The sequence below is a fragment of the Orycteropus afer genome, unplaced genomic scaffold, assembly GCF_000298275.1.
Source record: "Orycteropus afer afer isolate SDZICR_OR568_19922 unplaced genomic scaffold, OryAfe1.0 scaffold00113, whole genome shotgun sequence".
Classification (NCBI taxonomy): Eukaryota; Metazoa; Chordata; class Mammalia; order Tubulidentata; family Orycteropodidae; genus Orycteropus; species Orycteropus afer.
Window position 1 is genome coordinate 8,745,071 of NW_006921700.1, and position 23,809 is coordinate 8,768,879.

The following is a 23,809-nucleotide window of genomic DNA, read 5'->3' on the forward strand; positions in this document are numbered from 1 at the left end:
GTGCCCAATATTCTTTTTTTCCTTCCAAACTTACCATGTTTTGTTACCATGCACTTAATTTGCTTTCCTCCTTCTCTGCATCTACTAGTGGACTGCAAGATAGAGAGCCTAATCTTTCTCATTCACTCTTGTATTCCCAGAAATAATCCAAATTCAGGCATACTTCATTTTATTGTGCTTCACAGATACTGCAATTTTTACAAATTGAAGGTCTGTGGCAACCCTGCCTGGAACAAATCTATTGGTGCCATTTCTCCAACAGGATGTGTTCATTTCTTGTCTCTGTGTCACATTTTGGTAATTCTCATATTTCAAACTTTTTCATGATGCTATCGAACACTTAATATAAACAAAACAAAACAAATTCACTGCCATTGAGTCCATCCCAATTTATAGTGACCCCCTCCTTGGGTTTCCGAGGTGGTATCTCTATGGAAGTAGATTGCCCAGTCTTCGTTCTGAGGAGTGGCTGGTGGGTTTGAACCACCAGCCTTCTGGTTAGCAGTCAAATGCTTTAGGCCCTATGCCACCAGAGCTCCCAACACTTAATATAGTATAATGTAAACATAACCAAAAAATTCATGTGAGTTGCTTTATTGTAATACTTGCTTCATTGTAGTGGTCTGACGGAACACACAATATCTCACAGGTTTGCCTGTACACACACATACACACACACACACAACTTACATACACACAATTGATTCTTGTTATTCCTGGTGGTTATGCTCTATAAAGTCCCCAAGAACAATGAATTAGCAAATACTGAGCCAACCTTGTTAGACCTGAGCTGGGAAGTTTACACTCCTCTGCACATGTCTTTGAATGACCAAGACAGTGGTGCGAGTATTTTTACTGAATGGGAGAATTTATGAATATAGAATCCACCAATAATGAGCGCTGCCTGTATGTACATATACATATATACGTACATGATGAATGAATAAATGTAACGTTTCTGAATACTGCATATATATATATATTATTCTTTATGACCTTCCTTTGTATTCCCAGTCACTTAAATCCAATCAATTCTTCAAAGCCAGGTACACTGCCACTTCTTTCATGAAGCATTCTCTGGTTACTCCAGTCTAAAAATGAACTGCTATTCTAAGTTCTTTACCATCAGTTTGGCAATTTGTAGTTTTGCAATTGACTTTTACTGAACTTTCAAAGTTATCCACAAGGTACACCTTCATCTACCAGCTCTTAAGCCAGAAGGTATGGAAGCAGGTGACATGTGTGTTCAGGGAACAGCAAGAAACCTCACAGGGGCTGGAATGTGCAGGGAGAAGAGTGCCTAGGAGTCAGAAAGATGAGAGAGAAGGAAAAGTTAGAGAGACTTGACTCTCCATTGCTGGTGTGGCCCATGAGGAAATTCAGGCAGCTTCTGGGAGGAAAGACTAGTCCCTGGCTGACAAGCAGAAAGGAAATGGGGATCTCAGTAGCACAACAAGTCCCTGGGTGGTGCAAACAGTTAAATGCTTGGCTACTAAGTGTAAGGTTGGCGGTTCAGGTTCACCCAGAGGGACCACGGAAGGAAGGCCTGGTGATCTACTTCAGAAAAATCACCCACTGAAAAAACCCCATGGAGCACAATTGTTCTCAGACACACATAGGGTCACCAGGAGTCAGAACTGGCTCATGGCAACTGGTACTGGTTAGTCCCACAACCACAAGGAATTGAATTTGTCCAGCAGTTTGAATGAACCTGGAAGAGGGTTCTCCTTATAGAACGTTCATTAAGGAACACAACCCTGCTAGTACCTTGATTTTGACCTTGAGAGACTCTAAGCAGAGGACCCAGTCAAGCGTGCCCAGACACAGGACCTATAGAAACTGAGATAATAAATTTGTGTGGCTTTAAGCTGCTAAATTTATAGTAATTTGTTACAGCTGTAACAGAAAACTAATGCACATGTCATTTTTCTGATCTCTGCATTTCTACAGCTGGGATCAGTAGATAAATTGGTCTACAAACCAGGTGCTATTGCATAGTGTCCAAACTCTTGCTGCAACAGACCCAAGGCCACAGGACTGAAATTGCCACTCCTTTCAAGAGAACTTCCAAGTCCTGCAGATGATGCCCACACAGTGAGCTTTCAGTTATCTTTGGGTGAAATGTGTATTTCTTATCTACCCTAACTCTATAATCCTGCCACTTTATCTTTGTCATCAAGCACAATTGTGCCCTGCTGATGTCTGCCCCCTCCCTGTGTATATGTGTGTTCAGAGAAGGATTTAACTTCTCCCAGTGAGAACATAATTGGGAAGGAAAGCCTGCTGCTGACCGAGAGATTTCTATAGCAATCTGCTGTTCTGTATTTTCTGCGCTTGAATATATTATCCAAAGTGGAAGTGAAAGGAAATGAACATTATTAATGAATATGTGGTAAGCAGGGTGCTGGATGTTCTTGGGCATATTCCACTTTTATGTGGCTCTCATCAAACTCTGCAAGATAGGTAGTAATAGCCTCGTTTTTCAGATGAGAATAAAGGACAATCAAAGAGACTAAGTTGCCCAAGGTCATATTACTACTGGGTGGAGAATTCAGCATCTAAATCTTCATCTCTGGGACTCTACCTCTGGAGCTTCTTTCCCTTACTAGGCATGGAAGAAGTGCAGCTGGGATGTTCCTTGGAAGTGAGAATGGCCAGACTTCTTCTCACCTATTTTGGTCATCTTGTCAGAAGGGACCATTCCCAGGGGAAGGATATCATGCTTGGTAAAGTACAGGGTCAGCAAAAAGGTCAGCAAAAAAGGGGAAGACCCTCAATGAGATGGATTGACACAGTGGCTGCAATGATGGGCTCAAGTATAGTAAGGATTGTGAGGATGGCAGAGGACTGGGCAGTGTTTTGCTCTGTAGTATATAGGGTTGCATGAGTCAGAGTCAACTCGACGGCACCTAACAACAACAACAACAAAGGTCATCTTCAAAGTGGTTAAAGTTATTCTTAATAAGTGAGTGGTTCTCAAAGCATATGCCAGGAAGCCACAGCAGTTGGTGAGGATCAGCCAAACCCATCAGTGCACTGGTATCAACTGTACTCAGCACTACTTTAAGTGGGATTCAAGATATGGAAACAGTATGGCATCCCCCATCAAACACTCAGACTCAAATTTTATTTGCATGAGTCAAGATATCCTTACTTAAAATAGAAGTAGGCAATTTAAGACCATATATAAACAACATATATATAAGAACTGAACTGAAATGAAAGATATTAGCCTTAGATCTGAGAAGCAAAAGATGTTAAGAACGATTAAGAAAATAAGTAGATAACCTTTGGAAGCCAGATGGAAAAGGAAAGGACGTTCTATACAAAGGAAGCAATGTGGTAACTGGAGAGTCAGCTGAAGGGACAATTATGGTATTTTCTGTAGGATAAGAAATTGGAAGATCACACAGCAAAGGAATAAGCTGAGAAGGATCAGGAAACAAGGTAAAACGTGTGAGGACGGATAATGAAGGATTTCTTTTTTTTTAATTTTTATTGTCATTTTGGTGAAAGCTTACAGAGCAAATTCACTTTCCATATAGCAGCTCACATACACTTTGTCTCATGAAACTAACTGCAATATTCCACAGTGCAACCACTCCCTTCCCACTTCCTCTCTCTTCCCTGTGTCCTTCCCTATCATGTACTCCTGCCTCCTGAGCTGTCTCCCTATGCATAGACAGCCTTTCTATTCTCCCATGATTGATCTCTCCAAGGAGTATACCTAACGTGAATGTTTAGCTCATATGCCTGTCTTTTGTTTGGCTGGAAGCCACAGGAGTGGGTTCAAATCCAGATCTGAAGGGCAGCTAGGGGCCATAGTCTTAGTAGTGGCTGTATCAGACCAGCAAACCTGGTCTTTTTTTTTTTTTTAAATGATTTTGAATTTTGTTTCACATTGTTCTCACACTCTATCCAGGATCTCCTACATAGATCCCCCTTCGAGTGGTTTAGAGTGGTAGCTGGACACCATCTAGTTCTTCTGGTCTCATAGTTGTATAGGCTTAGGATTGCATGATGTACCAATTGCTTGTACTAATTGTTTCCATGTGTCTTTGGTTTTCTTCATTCTTCTTTGCTCTGGATGAGGAGAGACTCATCATTGCATCTAGACAGCCACCTGCAAGCTTTTAAGATCCCAGTCACTACTCGCCAAAGTAGGATGTGGAACAATGTTTTAGTATAGTATGTTATGCCAGTTGAGCTAGATGTCCCCTGCGACTATAGTCCCAAGCTCACAGGTCCAATTTCTTGTTCCCTCTGGGTAGCTGGCTGTGGCCAATAAGTGACTACAACCTTGGCCATGAAGGATCTTTTAAACAAGATAAACAATTTGGGATTTGATGCCGTAGAAATTAGTATTTCTACATCTGATATCAATTACTCATTTACCTATCACTATCTTCATAGGAGGTCTGGTAGCATAGTGCCTAAGGCACTTGACTGCTCACCAGAAGGCTGGTGGTTCAAACCCACCAGCCGCTCCTTGGAAGGAAGGTTGGGCAATCCTACTTCCGTAGTGATACTGCCTCGGAACCCAAGGAGGGGTCGCTATGAGTCGGGGCCGACTCGATGGCAAACAACAACAACAACAACAACCTTCATAGAATGCTGTTCCATGGAAAAACTACTACAGTCTTCTTTTCTCATACCAGTAATGTATTTATTGAGATCCATAAACTGAAATGGATGCAATAGAGCTTGGCACTGGATAGATTACTGCCAAAAGAATGATAAAAATGGAAAATGGAGTATAATTAAAGCAAGGAAACACAACTTTGACCTTGTGAGAGGTCATTCCCCATGAATGATATGTTTCTATGGTTTGAATGACTTCTTCATTGCAAGTGCAGCTGACCTGCCATTTGGGGGCACTCACTTGAACAAACCACAACTCAGAGCTGTCAAAAGCATCAGGATAGACACCAGGAATATGAATCTCCTAAGATGAACTACTGGAACAGATGTCCATCTATTATAACTAATATCAAATGAAACTAGAAAATAATAGAGAAAAGTCTAAGGAGCAAAGGTATTTCAGCTATTTGAGCAAATCTTTTGTGATACGTGCACTGTCCATGGGAAACTAAGAAATCTCTTGTAAGATTTTGTCTTCTCCTTTGTCTGATGTCTTGTGCAAATGCCCCAATCAGGGTATCTGGAGACATGCACTTACTGGTTGAGGTGGGATGGTAGTGAAAACAAACAGAAGTGTTGCTTTTTGAAACAGGAACTACTGGCTTTCCAAATTCATCTTAACAACGTCCATAGGAACACCAGAAAGGAAAATAAGCAAGTACGTTGCAGTCCTTTGTGTCACAGCCTAAAATTAATAGCTGATTCTTTCCATTTAAATCCTCCCAGTGTGAATGGAAGCTCTGGTGGCATAGTTCCTAAGGCATTTAATAGCTAACCAGAAGCCTGGTGGTTCAAACTTACCAGCCACTCCTCAGAAAGGAGGTTGGGCAATCTACTTCCATAGTGATACCACCTTGGAAACCCAAGGAGGGGTCACTATGTGTCAGATCCGACTTGACGGCAGTGCCCTTGGTTTGGTTTTTAGTATGCATGACAGCAACACTGACCGATTAAAGTAGTTATAACTTCATCTGTTCCTGGTTGTGTGTGTGTGTGAAGTAGGTCTGGTATTTGTAATAGATATTGACTGGTCACATTTTACGTTGCTTGGGTAAAGTTGTAGATTGCAAGTTTTGGAAACTTTACTGCTTCTCTCCTTGTCAAGTTCTGATCTGAGAAGGTACGCTCAACACTCAGACTCTTGGGGACAATGTTTTATTTTTAAATTTTTTATTGTGATTTGAGTGAAAGTTTACACAGCAAATTGGTTTTCCATTCAACAATCCATACATATTTTGTTTTGTGATACTGATTGTGATCCCTACATGTAACATCACTATGCCTACTTCCTCCCTCTGTTTCTCACTTCCATTTGTCCTTCTTGCCTATTGATTCCTGCCTTCTGAGTTTTAAACCTGGGCAAAAGCTGCTCTTTGGTCAACTGTAAGACCAAAGACAAAGATAAAGACAAAGGCCAAAGACCAAAGACACTTTCTAAGAAGTACATATCCCTCTAGTGTTACTGTTCACCTTATAGGCCTGTCTGTTGCTTTGCTGAAGTTGAGTTAATGAAGTAAATTTAATTCCAGGCTTGAAGGAGGATCAAAGGTCACAGTCTCAGGAGTTCCATCAGTCTCTATCAGACCAGTAATCCTGGTCTTTTTCATGATTTTGAAGTTTGTTCCACATTTTTCTCCCACTCAGTCCAGGACCTCCTACTGTGATCTCTTTCAGGGTAATCAGTATTGGTGGCCAGGTACCATCTAGTTCTTCTGGTTTTAGGGTCAAAGAGGCTGAGGTTCATGTGGTCCCTTAGTTCTTTGGACTACCTGTTTTCATGCATCTTTGATTTTCTTCCTCCTTCTTTGCTTTGGACAGAGACCAATAGTTGTACCTTTGACGGCCACTTGCTGGCTTTTAAAACAGTTTGGGGGACAGTTTTTGGCAACTACCTTCAACTCTGACTTATACGTCCCCTTCGTGGTTGCTGTCCAGGCACTAGAAATCTTGTGGAGATAGTAGTTAATAGGACAGGCTAGAACTTTGGGTGTTTTTCATAACCAACTGCTGCTGTGTTTATTTTTAAAATGTGCTTCCCTGTGTGGGCAATGACACAGGATGTCAAAGGGAATGTTATCATGGTCAACTCTGGGAAGGTACCTAAGAGAAAACTGAAAATGTTCAGACAATCAATGGGTGGTGGGGAGAGATGAAGAAGAAGAGGGAGACTGGCCAAAAGGAAAAGAGTCTGCTTTCCCTGGCTTTGTTGGGAGGCTGGGGGACAGGCTGATGAGACAGGGAAGCAAGGTGAGTGATCTCCATCAGCTGGGAACCTGTGTATTTATACCATCATAATGATTACTTCTGGGTGTTGGGATTGGAAGTAATTTTCTCACATATGCGTTTGTAAATTTTCCATTTCTTTTTCACTAACTGGTTTTTAATTTTTTTTTTTTTTTTTTACTATCACAAAAGAAACAATAAGTATTTTTCCAAATAATAATTTTCTCTATGCTTAAGGATGGAGAACCCATTTTTGGTGTTGTTGTTTGGGACCTCAAAGAGCAAAAGAAAACTTAGTCCAGAAGGTTGGCAGGTCAAACACACCAGTCGCTCCTCAGAAGGAAGATTGGACAATCTACCTCTGTAGTGATACCGCCTCAGAAACCCAAGGAGGGGTTGCTATGAGTCAAATCTGACTCTACGGTAGTGAGCTTGGTTTGCTTTTGGAGTCATAAAAATTGAGTCTGTTCTGACTCATAGCAACCTCCATAGGGGTTTCCAAGACTGAAAACCTTTATAGAAGCAGACTGCCTCATCTTTTTTCTGTGGAGTGGCTGGTGGGTGCAAACCAGTAGTGACCTTTTGCTTAGTAGCCAAATACCTTCACCATTGCACCACCAGAGCCCCTTATTTAGTCACAAAGAAGTTCATTATTTAGTAGGAAACATGCTGACACAGACTTGTGGGACTATGACACTTCTATTGAGGGATGGCAAAGGGTCCTTTACATATTTATAGCTGGAATATTAGCATTCAATACCTATTTTCATTGGGTGATCTGAATAAATGAATTAAATACAAATATAATTAACAGCACAAAAATGCCAATCCTGTAAGAGAAACCCCTTTGGCTCATTATTCTTCTTGGACTATAAGGCATGATAAACTCATTAAGAACCACTATCCTTTCAGCCCATTTCCATTTCTTAAGGGACATTTGTGGTGGTTATGTTTTTGTGTCAACTTGGCTAGGCCTGGTTGAGTGGCTGGACAGCTGGATGTAGTATTCCCCATGATGAGACTGGTAATCAACTCCATGGTGGAATCTACCATGAGCAGCTGAGTAGTTTGGGTATGTGGTCTGATTCCTGTATATAAAGAGAAGTTTTGAGAATGGTCTCTAACATATGGCACACTTGGACCCTGCATGTAGTTGTGTCGTTGCTCAGCAGCCTGCCATGCTCTGCCGACATTTGGACTTACAATGGACTTAAGTTAATGGCCTGCCATGTGGTTTGGTAACATCAGGACTGTGTGTTTTTACTTGTCAACCTTGGGGCTTCTCAGCCTCAGTAGCCAGCAGCTGTCTGAGTGAAGAAACACCTCTAGCTTCAGTGGGCCAGGAGCAGGATACAGAGCTGGACCCCAAGGTTGAGGGGCTTTCACCCAGCCCCTAGAGCCTGGCACCTGAACTTGGACTTAAAACCTCCAAATTGTAAGAATAAATTCCTGTTAAGGCCATCCCATTTTGTGGTATATTCTTGTTAGAGTGGCACTAGGTAACCAGAACAACATTCAAATGAGTTTTCCAACAACTTCCTACACGTTCTAGATGTAGCCCCCAAACCCGTGGCTTCCTTGATGATTTGGTCCACTCTGTTTTTCCTTTTAGTTTATAACACTATCAAGGTGAAATTTTTTGTATCTTTAGTATTGAATATGTAGAGTTCCTCAAATTGTGTATAACCTGTCTTTTTTAAAAAACGAACAAAAAAACTAACTCAAACTTTAAATATTACAGTGCTCTGTGATTTAGTGAATAAGAGTATTGGTGTTCTTCCTTTGTGTCCTCATCATTCTATGGACATACGTGGTCTCTATTTTCCAGATAGGATGAAGGCTGTGAATACAGACTTGCCTCACATCATGGGCTTGGTTTAACACTAGCCCCTAAAAAGTTCCCTTTACATATATATATGTATATATAAAACCAAGTATTTTTAGCAAAGACTAAGTTGCCTACTAGCTGTTGCCTTATTCTGGGCTCCACTGTTTAGCCCACTGGCAAGGGTCCTCTTGGGAAAACTCAGAGGCTAAGACACCACTATGGGCTTTGTCGAAGTCTTACAAAATATTTGTTGTTGTTGTTATGTGCCGTCAAGTCAGCCCTGACTCATAGCGACCCCTCCTTGGGTTTCCGAGGCAGTATCACTACGGAAGTAGGATTGCCCAACCTTCCTTCTGAGGAGTGGCTGGTGGGTTTGAACCGCCAGCCGTCTGGTTAGCAGGCAAGTGTCTTAGCCACTATGCTACCAGAGCTCCCTTATATTACAAAATATATTACAAAATATAGTGTGGGAAAAAAGGTAGTGGTGGGAAAAATCAAGATGTAGCACTGTCTCAGTGCAAAACTGGCTCAGTGACTTTGGGCAAAGACTTTAACCCTCTGGGTTTTTATTTTCTTGCCAGTGAACTGGTAAAACAACACCTATGCTGCCCAGCTACCTGGATTTTGAAGATCAAATGGAAGAAAGAAAATGTGCTTTGAGAAACAGAATGCTCTATTCAGATGGAAGGGATGACTGTGATGTAGCCTCAGGGGAAGCTTTTTCTCTCTGTGTCCTCAGATCCTCAGTCAAGGTGAACCCCATCTCCTTCTGGACTCACTGCCCACCTTCACACTCACCCCAGCCCCTCCATTCGGAGTGGGAGAATCATAGCAGCAGAACAGCTCTCGGGACACGTCCAGTCTACTCTACAGTGCCCTATCAATCCCCTCTTCTTAAACCCAACTTGTTCTGTCTGAATCTTTATGTAATTGGGCCAAGACTAATATCAATTTGCTCTTATAACTTTCAAATTATTACCCTGAAAGTTATTTTATGAGTCATTTTTTCCTGTAGAATGGGTTTTTATTTTTAGTCATTAAGTGTGTGGACTTTCGTTGTTGTTAGGTGCCGTCGAATCATTTCCAACTCACAGTGACCTCACGTACAACAGAAGGAAACACTGCCCTGTCCTGTGCTATCCTCACAACACTGTGTATACTTGAGCGTACTGTTGCAGCCACTGTGGGAATCTATCTTGTTGAACATTTTCCTCTTTTTCACTGATCCTCCACTTTACCAAGCATGATATTCTTCTCCAGGGTATGGTCCCTTCTGACAACATGACCAAAGTAGGTGAGATGAAATCTGTCCATTCTCACTTCCAAGGAGCATTTTGGGCGCACTTCTTCCAGAACAGATTTGTTTGTTCTGGCAGTCCATGGTATTTTCATCACAATTCAAAGGCATCGATTCATCTTCAATCTTCCTTATTCATTGTCCAGCTTTCACATACATATGAGGTGATTGAAAACACCAGGGCTTGGGTTTGGCATAGCTTAGTTTTCAAAGTGACATCTTTACTTGGTAACACTTTAAAGAGGTTTTTTTTTTTTTTTTTTTTTCCCCCCAGCAGATTTGGCCAGTGCAATATGATGTCTGATTTCTTGACTGCTGCTTCCATTGGTGTTGAATGTAGATCCAAATAAAACAAAATTTCTGACAACTTTAATCTTTTCTCCATTTATTGTGATATTGCTTATTCACCCAGTTGTAAGGATTTTTGTTTTCTTTATATTAAGATGTAATTCATACTGAAGATTGTACTCTTTGATCTTCATCAGTAAGTACTTTCAAAAAGCAAGGTTGTATCATCTGCAAATGGCAGATCATTAATCAGTCTTCTTCCAGTCTTCTTCTTCTTCGTATAGTCCAGTTTCTCAGAATATTTGCTCAGCATACAAATTGAGTAAGTATGCTGAAAGGACATAATCCTGATTCACACCCTTCCTGATTTTAAACCATCCAGTATCCCCTTGTTCTGTTTGACCAACAGCCTCTTTGTTTATGGACAGGTCCTTCAAAAACACAATTAGTGTTTGGGAATTCCCATTTTTTGCAACGCTATCCATAATTTGTTATGATCTACACAGTCAAATGAGTTTCCATAGTCAACAAAGCACAGGTAAACATCCTTTGGTATTCTTTGCCTTCAGCCAAGATCCATTTGACATCAGCGTTGAAATCCCTTGTCTCACATCCTTTTCTGAATTCACCTTGAATTTCTGGAAGTTGCCTGTCAATATACTGCTGCAACCATTTTTGAATTGTCTCCAGCAAAATTTTACTTGTGTGTGATATGAATGATACTGTTCGATAATTTCCATATTCTGTTGAATGAACTTTTTATGGAACAAGTGCAAATGTGGATCTCTTCCAGTCAGATGGCCAGGTAGCTGTCTTCCAAATTTCTTGGCATATACGAGTGAGTGTCTCCAGTGCTGAATCTGTTTGTTGAAACATCTCAATGAGTATTCCATCAATTCCTAGAGCCTTGTTCTTTTTGCCAATTCCTTCAGTGTAGCTTGGGCTTCTTCCTTCAATACCATTTGTTCTTGATCATATGCTATCTCCTGAAATGGTTGAACATTGACCAATTATTTTTGGTTCAGTGACTCTACGTATCCCTTCCATCTTCTTTTGATGCTTCCTGCATCATTTAATAGGAGCTCTGGTAGCACAGTGCCTAAGGCACTTGACTTCTAATCTGAAGTCTGGTGGTTCAAACCCACCAGCCACTCCTCGGAAGGAAGATGGGGCAATCTACTTCAGTAGTGATACTGCCTCAGAAACCCAAGGAGGGTCACTGGTCTGACTTGAAGGCAAATAACAACAACAACAGCATCACTTAATATTTTGTCCATAGAATCCTCCGATATTGCAATTCAAGGCTTGATTTTTTTTTCTTTAGTTCTTTCAGCTTGAGAAATGCAGAGCATATTCATCTCTTTTGTTTTTCTAACTCCATATCTTTGCACATTTTATTATAATACTTTACTTTGTCTTCTCAAGCTGCCCTTTGAAATCTTCTGTTCAGCTCTTTTATTTCATCATTTCTTCCATTTGCTTTAGCTACTCTCCATTCAAGGGTAAGTTTCAGAGTCTCTTCTGGCATCCATTTTGGTTTATTCTTCCTTTCCTGTCTTTCCAATAATTGTTTGCTTTCTTCATGTATTTCATTAATTTGCTCTAGGTGCTTTATGTATATGTATGTACTCATCTCTTGTCTCCTGATAGGCTTATATGGTCTTTGGGGACAGGCATCTTTCCTGTACTTTATCATCTCACTCAACATCTACCACAAAGCTGAGCACCCTTCACACCTTTCCCTTCGTGCTGATGTGTGATCCCTTCCGCTGGAATGAAGTCCCATGTCCTTTGCATGGCAGCTATATCCTACTCAACAGCTAACTTCAATTTAGCCAGGTGCCTTCCTGTGCCCCCCACATATCACCTCTTCACCTTAGTGCATGCCCTTGCCCCATTCCATTAATCTGCACCCACTCTCCAAGGTTCAACTCCAGGATCATATCTTCCACAGAACACTGATATCCCTCCTAATCCTGTTTCCCTACAGCTCCTGCTGTTGGCCACTGATTTGGGATGGATTTATTCTCAGGCTGTTTCAATGCATGGTAGCCTAGTCTCTTCTCAGTATGGTATAAGGAACTTGAAGTCAGGAGCTCTTCCTTGCCTCTTCTTTTCTTCCATCCTCCCTAACTGTCCCTGGCATAGTGCTACTGTTGAGTGATTAGTGAGCTCCCAATCAATTTTGAAAGTGTAAGTGTAAGTTCTTATGAACAAACATAAATATTTTATTGCAAAAAATAGTAGGACACTCTGGAAGATCAACAATTGGGCTTCAATCTATCATATTTTGTACATAGTAAATGTTCTATAAAAGATCTACTTATTAGATCTACTGGACTTTTCTTCCATACATTTGCAGTGGTATAGCCAATACCCAAGACACAACAGTTTTCAAATAGCCATTTGCTAATCAATATTGAAGTGCCAGTGTGTCTTTGGGCAGAAATCGTCAATGCTCTCAAGCCTTATACATACTAAGGACTAAATACATAATTACTGGATGTTCTCTTGTCTTCATTACTTCCCACTGAATCAGTCAATTTGTATTATGTGCTATACTGGCACAAGCCTAGTTCACAAGCCTACAAGCCTGCAAGCCTATTGTATTTGGTCCCATCACTTGTTCATGTATAGAATGAAGAGGTGGTTTTATGCAGGTTCCTTCCAAAGGCACCTTCCTTATCTCTGCCCAGTGACAGGTCAGCCTTTGGAAGGTATGTGATGCTTCTTTCTTTAGCCAAGAAAGGCTCCATATTGTGCCAAAGCTTGTCTATAATGCAACTTCTCCTTTCCCATGCCTGAATCTGCTTGATTCTCTAATCTCCCAGAGGTCTAAATGAAACTTTCTAAAAGGACTATGAGCAGATAGAGACTTCATACTCCAAAGGCATAATTACTCCATTTCTGACTTCAATATAGCAAAAGAGGTACTGAGAATCTAAGTTTTTTTTTTTTTTTTCTTTCATTGCCAGAAAGTTATGGGTCACAACATTTAACTTGATTAATTCCTGGTTTTCAAAAGGAAACCTTAGGAGGAACTTTAGGAGGCTCAATAAAATAAGTATGTGCAATTGTTATGACAGGAAAGGAAAAAAAAAATGACTTCCATCAGAGCCCACAAAGATCGTTTCCAGTCCCAAACACGGGTCCCCAGAGATAGCCTGAAAACCAAATTATTGTCAGAGAGATGCTTACCTTTTATAACAGCTCACAGCAAAAGAAAATATGTAGCTTAACATCTCTCCCACGACTCACCTTTCTGTTCATTTCTTTTATGCTCTCCCTTTCCCTTCCTGCTGTTCAACTTCCCAGTCTAATCTCCACAACCAATTAGATATGTATCCCTGGATGAGTCACTTGACCTTCGTAAGCCTCAGCATGCTCATCAGCAAAATGAGGTGTTTATCCCATATTAGTAAGATTCTTTTAATTCTGATTCTAAATACAAATGCAAGATCACTTTCTCTCTCCCCATACAATTGGTCACATTGGTGCTCTGATCTATTTGTTCCTAAGATGTTGACTGTGGTGTCAGACTGCACAAGGACACATCTAAATTTTTTGAGAAGTCAGGTATAAGGAGTCTGTCTTTTCAAAAGGTGAGATCAAATGACTCACTGAAGTGGCTGAAGCCAGAGATGAATACAGTGAGTCACATAGGTTAATACATGGACAAGAGTGAAATGTGTGTGTTTGTTCAAAGTCCACTGGATAAATTTGAGACTGTGAGAGTTCTAGAATATCAGATCTGATCAGAGCATTATTATCATAGTCTCACTTGGGAAAACAGAATAAAAAAGACGAAGAGGTTGTTCCACTGCTTAGTGTAGGAAACAAGATTGGGGTAGGTACTCTTAATCCTGCTAAATCATACAGCAGCCATTAGGTAATTAATCTTTCATTTCCTCCCACAGGATGACCCAGAATGCAACTTGGATTAAGGTTAAACAGACTATACTTCATCAGCTTACCATTTTTTACTCTTTCTTTTTTCCTGGTCTTAACCTTCTCCTCCCATGAGTCCTCTTCTTCCTTCTATTCCATTTTTAGAAAACTTTCCTTACACATGTTTCTTTTGTATAGTTTTCACGACATTTCACCCATGTGGCTAATTCCCTCATCTGGATGGCTGCTTGGACAAGGTTTTTGTATTATTTTTGGCTTGGGCCTCCATTTCCTGCCAATGAGTGACAGCAGAGACTGCCTCCCAAAGTGCCCCACAGTGCTGATAAGAGGATCTGGCAAAGGGTAAGATGAAGCCACAAAGAGAGGTGGAGTCAAACAAGCTCCAGGGAATCCAGCTACATACATGACAGGATTCTGACATCTGGGAGGTGAGCTCAGGATTAATTCTCAGCATCCATTCATCATGAGGAAAGCAACTGACAGAGACTCAGGATGGCCACTTTGCCTAATAATGGCATTAGATTAGTAGGTAACATGTGTAAATTTGCTGACTGATTTCCCATTATCTGATGGGAGTCTCAACAGCAATAGTCAGGATGTCTGAAGTGCTTGACGTAATTTCAGGTCAAAGCATGCAAAGACTATTTCCAAGTGGTCTTAACAGGAAGAGCATTACTCACCTTAGAAACCTCTTGTGCCACCTTTTGTGCCTTGGCTTTGAGGGCATATGACATCATATCGACTGTGGGTTGTTAACCCTCTATAGGTTTACTCTACTGGGAATCTGCTTCATGTGAGCATGTGAGAGATGGTGATGCCTGGTTGCAAAAAGACTCAAATGGGAGCTCATAAGTCTTCTTTCATCTTGGAGAGCCTGTGGATTGCTTCTTCCTACTATTTATCCCCACCACCTGTCCGTCAGTTTGTTGTACTATGTGGTTTGCATGTTGCTATGATGCTGGAAGCTATGCCACCGGTATGTCAAATACCAGCTGGGTTCCTGACGATCGACGGGTGTCAGCAGAGCTTCCAAACTAAGAGCAACTAGTACAAACGGCCTAGTAATCTACTTCTGATAATTAGCCAGTTGAAGCCTTATGGCTCACAACAGAACACTGTCCAATATAGTACTAGAAGAGGAGTCCCCTAGCTTAGAAGACACTCAAAATATACAATGGTTGCACCAAGAGACTTGAGCATGCTAATGAGCATGAGGATGGCACAAGATAAGGCAGTATTTCATTCTGTTGTACATGGGGTCATCATGAGTTGGAGCTGACTCTATGGCAATTAAGAAAAATATCTATGTAGCAAAAGAGATACCATGAGTCTCTCTTTTTAAAGTATTTATCCATTTTTTGGTCCTATGTAAGCATTTTTATAAATGGAGATTTAGCAGCTGGTATACATTTAACAAATAGGCCTGAAGAGTCACTGCCTTCTAAAATCATGAACGTGGAAAGGCTAATAATAATAATAGTAATAATAATAAAAGTAAAGAGTCTGTGCAACTGTGAAGCTCTAGGTGTATTGTAAAGGGGCAAACAAGACAATGCAGCCATCTGGTGGGCCAGGGAGATAGAGAATGAACGATTTTCCAAGCAGGAAAGAGGAAATGGAGTGTGCAACTGCTGCTATTGCTAAATGGGCTCCCTAATTTCTCTCCTCATAATGACAATGACTTACATTTATATGATGCCTTTCATCAGCTCTGATCCCAGAGAGGGCTCAAAGCCCTCTCTTGACTCAGCTCCTAAATCTGGTCCTCAACAGGATAGAGGATGACATCTAAATTTGTGCTATACCTGTTTTAGAGAAGAATAGAACATTCAGATACTAAGAATGAATCTAGAGTGGAGAAGGAAAAGGTGAAAGGAGAGAAGGTTACGGGAGGGATGAATGCTTATTTCCAATCATGACCGTCAGAATCATCCAGCTGCAATAGACACCTCCACTCAGATAAAGTCCCTGGAAGACTACAGAGCTCCAGTAACCACATCCCATCTGCCTCCCATATTTTATGCAGTTTGGCACTCTTTGAAGCCTATCACATTAAGGTGAATGCTCCTTAGGGAATCTTGACAAACTCTGACAATGGGTTCCAACAGCTGCTAAAGAATTTTTTTTTTTCTTCATGCTTTAGGGTTCACAAATACAAAGGGGACATTTAGAGATAAAATTAAGGAGAGGCTAATGGTTGGAAGGAAGAGAAGGGTAGAGAATGTGTTTTGTTCCAGTAAAATATTTAACAAGGGACACTGGGCATAACTCATAGTACCAACAATCATGATTCATACTAAAGTGTTAGGTGAAAAACTTTAATACTAAGGCCCAAAACAGTGACAAAATCTTCAGGGAGGTGGATTTTGATAAGGACAGAATTGAAAGCTCAATCACTTAGATATTCTAAGCTGGTGTTTAGAAAAGGTTAGGCCATAAGGAATCCTTCTTCATTGGTTGAAGATTGAGTAAAGAAATGTTTCTTTCCTTAATTACTCTTTTCTGAAATCATCACATAATCTCTGTGCTGCACATGCCTTAGGGAAAAGCATGTAATCAGAGCATTGATCTGATTCTGAGAGGAGCGGAGGAACAGAGAAGCATGGAGCTAGGAACGAGGTCCTGATGTGCTATAACGCACTGGGAAAAGCCCTGGGTTTAGGTTCAAAACGGTAACTTTCAGAATCTGGATAGGTCTTCTAATCTCTTTGAGCCTTTGTGTCCTGATCTGTAAAACAGGAATGGAAATACCTGTCCTCTTAGATTGAAGGAAGGATATTAGACAGAAATGTATGTAAAATGGTTTTAAGAACCAAAACACATAATATGCAAATAAAAGCTCTGGCTCAATCCCTTGAGTAACAGATGGGCTAAGGCTATACAGAGAGTTTGTAATAGAGTTGGGCCTCATACCTAGTTCTTTAGGCTGAACCCAGCTTTCTTTCTTTCAGGACTTTGTCATGATGTCTACTTCTTCCCATCTTATACGGCTGAAGGTCAAATGAGAAGACAAGAGGGAGAGGATTTGGAATAAAGAAACGGACACCTTGTGGATGCTAACACAAGGAAAGGTGTATGGCCAGAGCGTGGACACACTCAGAGACACACATGCTGAGCAGTGAGGACCCAGAGCTGGGAAACATCATGAAGTCAGCCAGCACTCAGCAATATAGTCCAACCTTGGAGAAATCCCAGAAAGACGCCAAGAAACCTGATGCTCAACAACAGCTGGTTTCAGCTTCCGCGATCTCGCTTCTCAGCTCTATTAAGTTAGGTTCTTGCTGGTAGATTTTGAGTAATGGTAATAACATTACTACCATTATTTTCTACCTAGGTAATGCTAAGAAAATACAAAAGATAAGAACATCTGGTACATGAGCAGTACAGATCCCATATCTAGCGCCATCACGCTGAAAGAGAATTCAACAGTATTTATGTGCAAATTTAATCTAGTGCCTCCTGTCCAGGTAGGCTTAACTTGGGCTCTGCACAAAACCAAGCACCTTCAACAAAGTCTGACAACAATAAACAGGAAATCCAGATGAGCACATCCACTTTGGCTATACATATGGCACATGACTGCTAATTGTTTTCTTCATGAACTAAGAGACCATCCACTAGGTACAATTCATGAGCTAGTTGCAATCTTTACGTGGCTTGTAATTCATAACCATATTTCTTCCTGAAACTCTCTGAACTAGAAAATGTCTCTAATGGATAGCCTATTCTCACCTTCACTAATTATGGGCTCCTTAGGGAGGGAGAAGACAAACAAGGGTACACATCATAAGCAGGGGGAAACGTATTTGAACCTTGAACATGGATGATGATCCTTTAAAACCAAACTTTGGCCAGACAGTTTAGTGCTTGTTAGGATCAAAGGGAGTAGGGAAAAATTCTTTGTGCTTTTCTAACTAAGAATGGGGTTTCTAATTTTTTTTCTGGTAAATAACTGTCTTGGGGATATTTTGTATCCCCAAGAGGAATATAAAAATGTGAGCTTCCTATGGCAGGAAAAGGTTTGTGTGGGTGGGAAGGCTAGCAAGGAAATTTTGCCAGCAACTGATAGGGAATGGGGTCTTTCTAATAGCAACCAACACTTCAGTTTAGAGATTGGTGGCAAAATCTCATTCCCTCACAGCAGTGAGGTCTGGTAGGGAGAGGAGACAAGCCAACAGCTTCTAGTCAGGCTCACTCCCCATAGCCCAGGGACACAGTATCTGAATGTACTCAGGGTTTCACTCTGGGGGCTAGCCAAGGCCAGTATGCCAAATATCCATGGACAAAGAGGACAATGTAGTTTAAGACATGGCTCCTTGATCAGTAAGAAGTCATTGGTCATCACCTTCCAATGCCCCTGCTGTAGATTCCTGACCAAGAGTGTGTGACTTCTGGAGGCAACATGTCAGATAAGCCAGGCATTAATTTTCTTCAAGCTTTGCCTTTCTTGGGATCTTGTTAATTTTCCTAGTGGGTTTTCTAGGACGCTTTACCCTACTAGCAAACTGTACAATCAAATCAAATGAAAAACTAAGAATAGCATCCTTAATAAAAGAATAAATGTACCAAGTATGGTTGTAGTTTGGGCAGCTACTGGGGCTGTCTCCGAGTCCATAGTTTCATAGGCAGTGAGTCCAGGAGAGAAGAAAGACAGTAAACACCAAGGAAACAATCAATGCTATGTGCAATAAACTCAAATGTGCAAGGAGACTCATTTTCATTTGACCCCTACACCTCTGCAAACTAGTGAATGCAATTTTCCTCCTAAGGGGTAAACTTCAAGAAATAATTGACAAGACAATCTGAGTGTGAAGATAAACGAGGCCTTACCTGGAGACACAGAGGACTCGTAAGAACTTCTCTCTTTGCGATTCATCTTAAAGCCTTGAAGGTCCTTTTCCCTGTACGTCCCAAAGCCTTCATAGCTCCTCCTTTTACTCCCACTCATATCACTGTCCCACTTGTCACTGGAAGTGTTCATTTCACTGAACACATCCAGGCTCTCGGATCTTGCGCTGCCACCATCCCCACTGCCGCCAGAGTACCTCTTTGTGCACGAGTCTGCAGGCTCACTGCTCAAGTCACCTTTGTCCTTGGCCTGCGTCCAATGCTGGGCATCAGAGAGAGACAGTGTAGACAGGGTGTCCACCTCAAAGGTGTTTTTAGAAGCTTTGTGGCTGGCTTCACTGTGCTGGTGCCTCTGCTTCTCTTTATACTTGCTCTTCTCACTCATCAATGGGAGCTCTTTGTCTGCGCTACTCAGCCGCTCACTCAGGATGTGGCTGGAGAAGCCTGTGGCTTTGCCTGCAAAGAGACCACTCAGGTTGTCATGGGTCCCCAGGATCCGGTCTTCCTTGTGCTTATGCTTATGTTTGTGTTTCCTTTTGTGGAGCCGGCCGCCAGACAGACTGGCACTGCCCACCTTGGGAGGATTCAAGGATGTCTGCATGTCACCAAGGCCCATGCCAACAGGGCCCTGCAGGTGTACTCCATGCTTTGCTTTATGCTTAGCTGCCCCAGACATCTTCATGTGGGAGCCTGTGTGGAACTGCGGTGGTGGCACTGTTGGCCTCATGAATGGGGAAGCTGCTCCCAGCGTGTGCGATAGGTACAAAGGAGCTGGGTACTGACCGTAGTAACCAAGGTTCATCATAGGCATTGATGTGTAAGGCATTCCATAGGGTGCATAGTAACTTCCACTGGGAATAGGGTAGCTGAACCCTTGTAAAAAAGGCACCTTTGTCATGGTGTCATTGGTTTTTGCAGGCCTACCACGCTTCTTCTTTGACTTCAAGTCTGAAGTTCTACGAAGATAGAGCAACGGGTCATACTGGATATATGGCACCGGGTAATAGTGATCAAAGTTAATCCGAAAAATGCTGGGATATGGGTTCTCGTGGTAAAAGGTGTAACTCCGGTGGGAGATCCTGAACACCTGGAACTTGGTGATAAGCTCTTCCAGGTCAGCCAGAAATTGGAGATCATCGCGGTTTTGCAGGCTTTTCCGTTTTCTCTTGTGCTTTGGCTTCTTGAGGCTTTCGTGGGCCAGAAAGTTGTCCACAATGAGATGCTTCTGCCGGTGGCCATGCCGGTTCTTTGTGCTGGTGTCGGACGGAATGGCCTCCGGGTTATCCAGGGAGCAGAAATCAAAAGAGTACCTCCGTCGGGATTCTGAACTCTTCTCTGCTTGGTCAGATGTGCTGTTGTTGTCTGTCCCAATGCCACTGTCACTGGGGATGGTCTCCTCACTGTGTGACTCACTCACAGGGGACAGCGTTATTTCCTTTAGAGAGCCAATCTCGCAAAGGTGTGAAGGTGAGTTGGCCATCAGCCTGGGTGGAGACAGCTTCCAGGTTCCACTATGTATTCCCTTTTGGGTTTTGGTTGGAAGAGCACTGATGGGCTGGAGATTTGGCATAGTTTTCAACTCAGAAAAATTGGTTTCAGTGCTGGCAGGGCTCAAGTTGCCATTTGACCCACCTAACTGGGTTGAAAGTGGGTGTATAGCTGCTGGTGAAGATGCCACAAGTGACTGAAAGTTGGAAGGCACGGCTGGAACATCCGGCTGGCTAGAAACAGGCCTTGGGTGCTTGATGGCTGTTTTAGGTTCCTCGGATGGGGGTGGCAGCTCTGTTCTTGGCTTCCTGCCCCTCTTTTTGCCAATATAGATGGTTCCCCTCTTGCTAACATTAATCTGCTTTCCCAGTTTGCTCTCAATTGCTGCTGCCCCAGGACTGGTCTCAGGGGGAGCTTTAGCTTTCAGAGCAATGCTGCTGGAACAGGACAAGATCTGGTTCAAGATATTTTTTCTCTTGAGTGTCTTCATCTTATTGATAGTTTTGATGGTCTTCTTATCCAACACACCAAGCTTTCCAACCTTTTTGTGAAATTTCATCTCACTCATGGGTTTGTCCTCTCCTGGCACTAGTTGGGCCAACTTAGCTAAATTGCGTCGTCTCTTTCTTTTCTTGGTGCCAGGAAACTCCCGGCTGATTGGACTGACTGGGCTGGTTGAAGTACCCTCATGAATTGTCTCAACGGTAAGCAAAGGCTGCTTCTTTGGTCGTCCCCGTTTCTTTTTGACTGGCGTGATCACAGTAAGACTGTCTGTGTTGGTGTACAGAGGGCTGGATGGGGTGATAGGATAAGCAGACGGGGGTTCCACCATCAGTTTGTCAGAGGTAGCCATGACTGCCTCCCGGAGCATACTGGTGGCTTTGGGTTTGCTGCAAGTCCACCTCCGTTTTGCAGCAAATTTTGGATGCTGGATTTCTGGCAGCTTTCTTGATGGAGAGTGGTCTGTGCATGTTGGAGGTGTCATGATCATGGGTGGTTTCCGCTGCTTAGACACACTTCCTGGGACAACTTTTTCAGAATTTCCACCTGTTTCAAGGCCAACTGAGGGAGACTCATTCTCTATCATTTTACTCAGCTTAGGGACACGAGTATCTTTCTTACTTCCCTCAGGACCGGAAAGGATCCTGTTAACTACTTCACTGCTCATAGGAATTCCAGAAGCCAGGGCTTTCTCTGGGATGATCTTTTCTACCACTGCTTTGATAGACTGTCTCTTTTTCCTCTTATGGCTTGTTGGATCTAAAGAGGGTGCCTTGATAGGGATAGTAATCCGGACATGACTGGAGTCATTTTCAGGATTATTGACAGAACTCCCACTCTGCCTGGCTGGTGATGCCTCTGGGGCATTATCTGTAGAGTAGCCTTCCCTTTTCCCTTCTGTGTTGTCAAATGCTTTCTGGGCACTCTTGACCCAGTCTAAGTCTGCGGTTGGTATGGTTTGACTTATCACGTCTTTCTTACTGGACTTCTTCTTGTTGCTGACAGTAGGTGGTTCTAGGGGCTCCTTTGTCCCTCCTCCATCTTGATCCACCAAGGGCTGAAGCCCACTGCATTCTGCAGAGCTGCTGGGTGGGGCTGGTGAGCTGTGGTTGCTTGGGGATGGCACTACACCTCCTAAGAGCAGATCTTTGCTACTATTAGACAACTGACTCCATGTATTCCCTGCACTGCCTTTCTTCCCCTGGGACTTTGCAAAGGAAGCCACGGGCTCAAGAGCTGGGATCTTGCTGGTGCTTGTAGTTTCTCTGCTGGAGTCTGAACTCATGAAGCAATTCTGAGTGGTGGGTCCACTGTCAGAGTTGGTGGACCAGTCCATGTGGTTCTGGCTGCTGCTTTTTTGCTGGTGCTTTGGTTTTAAGGTGTCACCGGTGAAGTCCTGTGGGAGGCCTGGATCATAATGGAGAGTTGAGTGTTTCTGCGGCCGCTCATAAGCCTAAGGAAGGGTGCAATGGGAGGGAGAGAAAGAGAGAAACAAAGATGAGCAAGTTGGAGCTATTTAAAATTTAATTTCAAAAGGCTTAATTATTTGGAAGTTATCGGTTAACTTTATTTCCAAAGTGTTTTATTGAGGTTTTCTCAATTGCAGTATACTGCACTGGTTTTCAACATTAATAAGTATGCTTTAATCACTATTTTTTTTCCCTCTAAATGACGGAACTTTACCTGTCTTGGTGTAATGCATTTTCAGAATAAGAACGATACAGAGGGAGGAGGGGCCCTGTGGTAGTTATGTTTGTGTGTCAACATGGCTGGGCCTGGTTGAATGGCTGGGCAGCTGGTGGTAGTTACTCCCCATGATGAGACTGGCAATCAACGCCATGGTGGGATCTACCACAAGCAGCTGAGTAGCTGCCTTTGGGATGTGGTCTGCTTCCTGTATATAAGAAGAAGCCTTGGGAATGGTCTCTAGCATGTGGCATGCTTGGACCCTGCATGGAGCCGTGTCATTGCTCAGCAGCCTGCTATGGTCTGCTGATCTTGGGACTTACAATGGACTTGAGTTAATGGCCTGCTGTGTGGTTTGGTAACATCGGGATTGGGCTTTTCTACTTATCAACCTTGGGCTTGGCAGCCTCAAGCTGTCTGAGTGAAGAAAAGCCTGTCGCTTCAGTGGGCCTGGAGCTGCAGGCAGAGCTGAAGCCCAAGGTTGAGGGGCTTTCACCCAGCCCCTGGAGCTTGGCACTCTGAACTTGGACTTAAAGCCTCCAAACTGTAAGAGAAAAAACTCCTATTGTTAAGGCCATCCCATCTGTGGAATATTCTTGTCAGAGCAGCACTAGGGAACCAGAACAGGCCCTAAAGGTCATCTAGCCCGATAGTTGTATTTTACAAACGAGGAAGCTGAAGGCTGAACAATGAAGAGTTCTGCACAAGGGAGCAAAGCCCAGGAGAGAATGTGAACTTTCCAACTCGCAGTGTTTTTTTTTTTTTTTCCTTCAGGTTGTCTCTCTCTTTTCTGTCCTCATCTTCCCTTGGCTTCCTCCCATTTCAGTTCATTACAAACTTGCACTTTATCCTAGAGTGTAACATCTCTGTATTCAAAGCAGTTATCCTAAAGTATAAGTAACTCAGCTCAAACCAATGAAACAAATAAAACAGCACTACTGGAGGAATGAAAGTGGGAAGTATGAACACTACACAGGGAGAGTGGGTCAGTCACAAACATGGAAAAGTAGTGGAAGAAGGAAAGAAACATGAAGGAAGTGTCCTGAGCCTTGAAATCTTTGCTGACTGTATGGTGTTAATGCGTGTGGGGGGTTGTTGTT

At 42.4% G+C, this 23,809-nt stretch overlaps 1 protein-coding gene across 1 annotated transcript in view; it reads right to left on the minus strand.

The window, feature by feature from the left end:
* The window catches only part of SETBP1 (SET binding protein 1), a 508,250-nt gene that overhangs the window by 155,802 nt on the left and 328,639 nt on the right, over positions 1-23,809 (minus strand). The window contains exon 3 of the mRNA XM_007943849.1: positions 19,017-22,476. Within this exon, the coding sequence (XP_007942040.1) occupies positions 19,017-22,476 (3,460 nt within the window). The remainder of the gene's footprint in view (positions 1-19,016; positions 22,477-23,809) is intronic.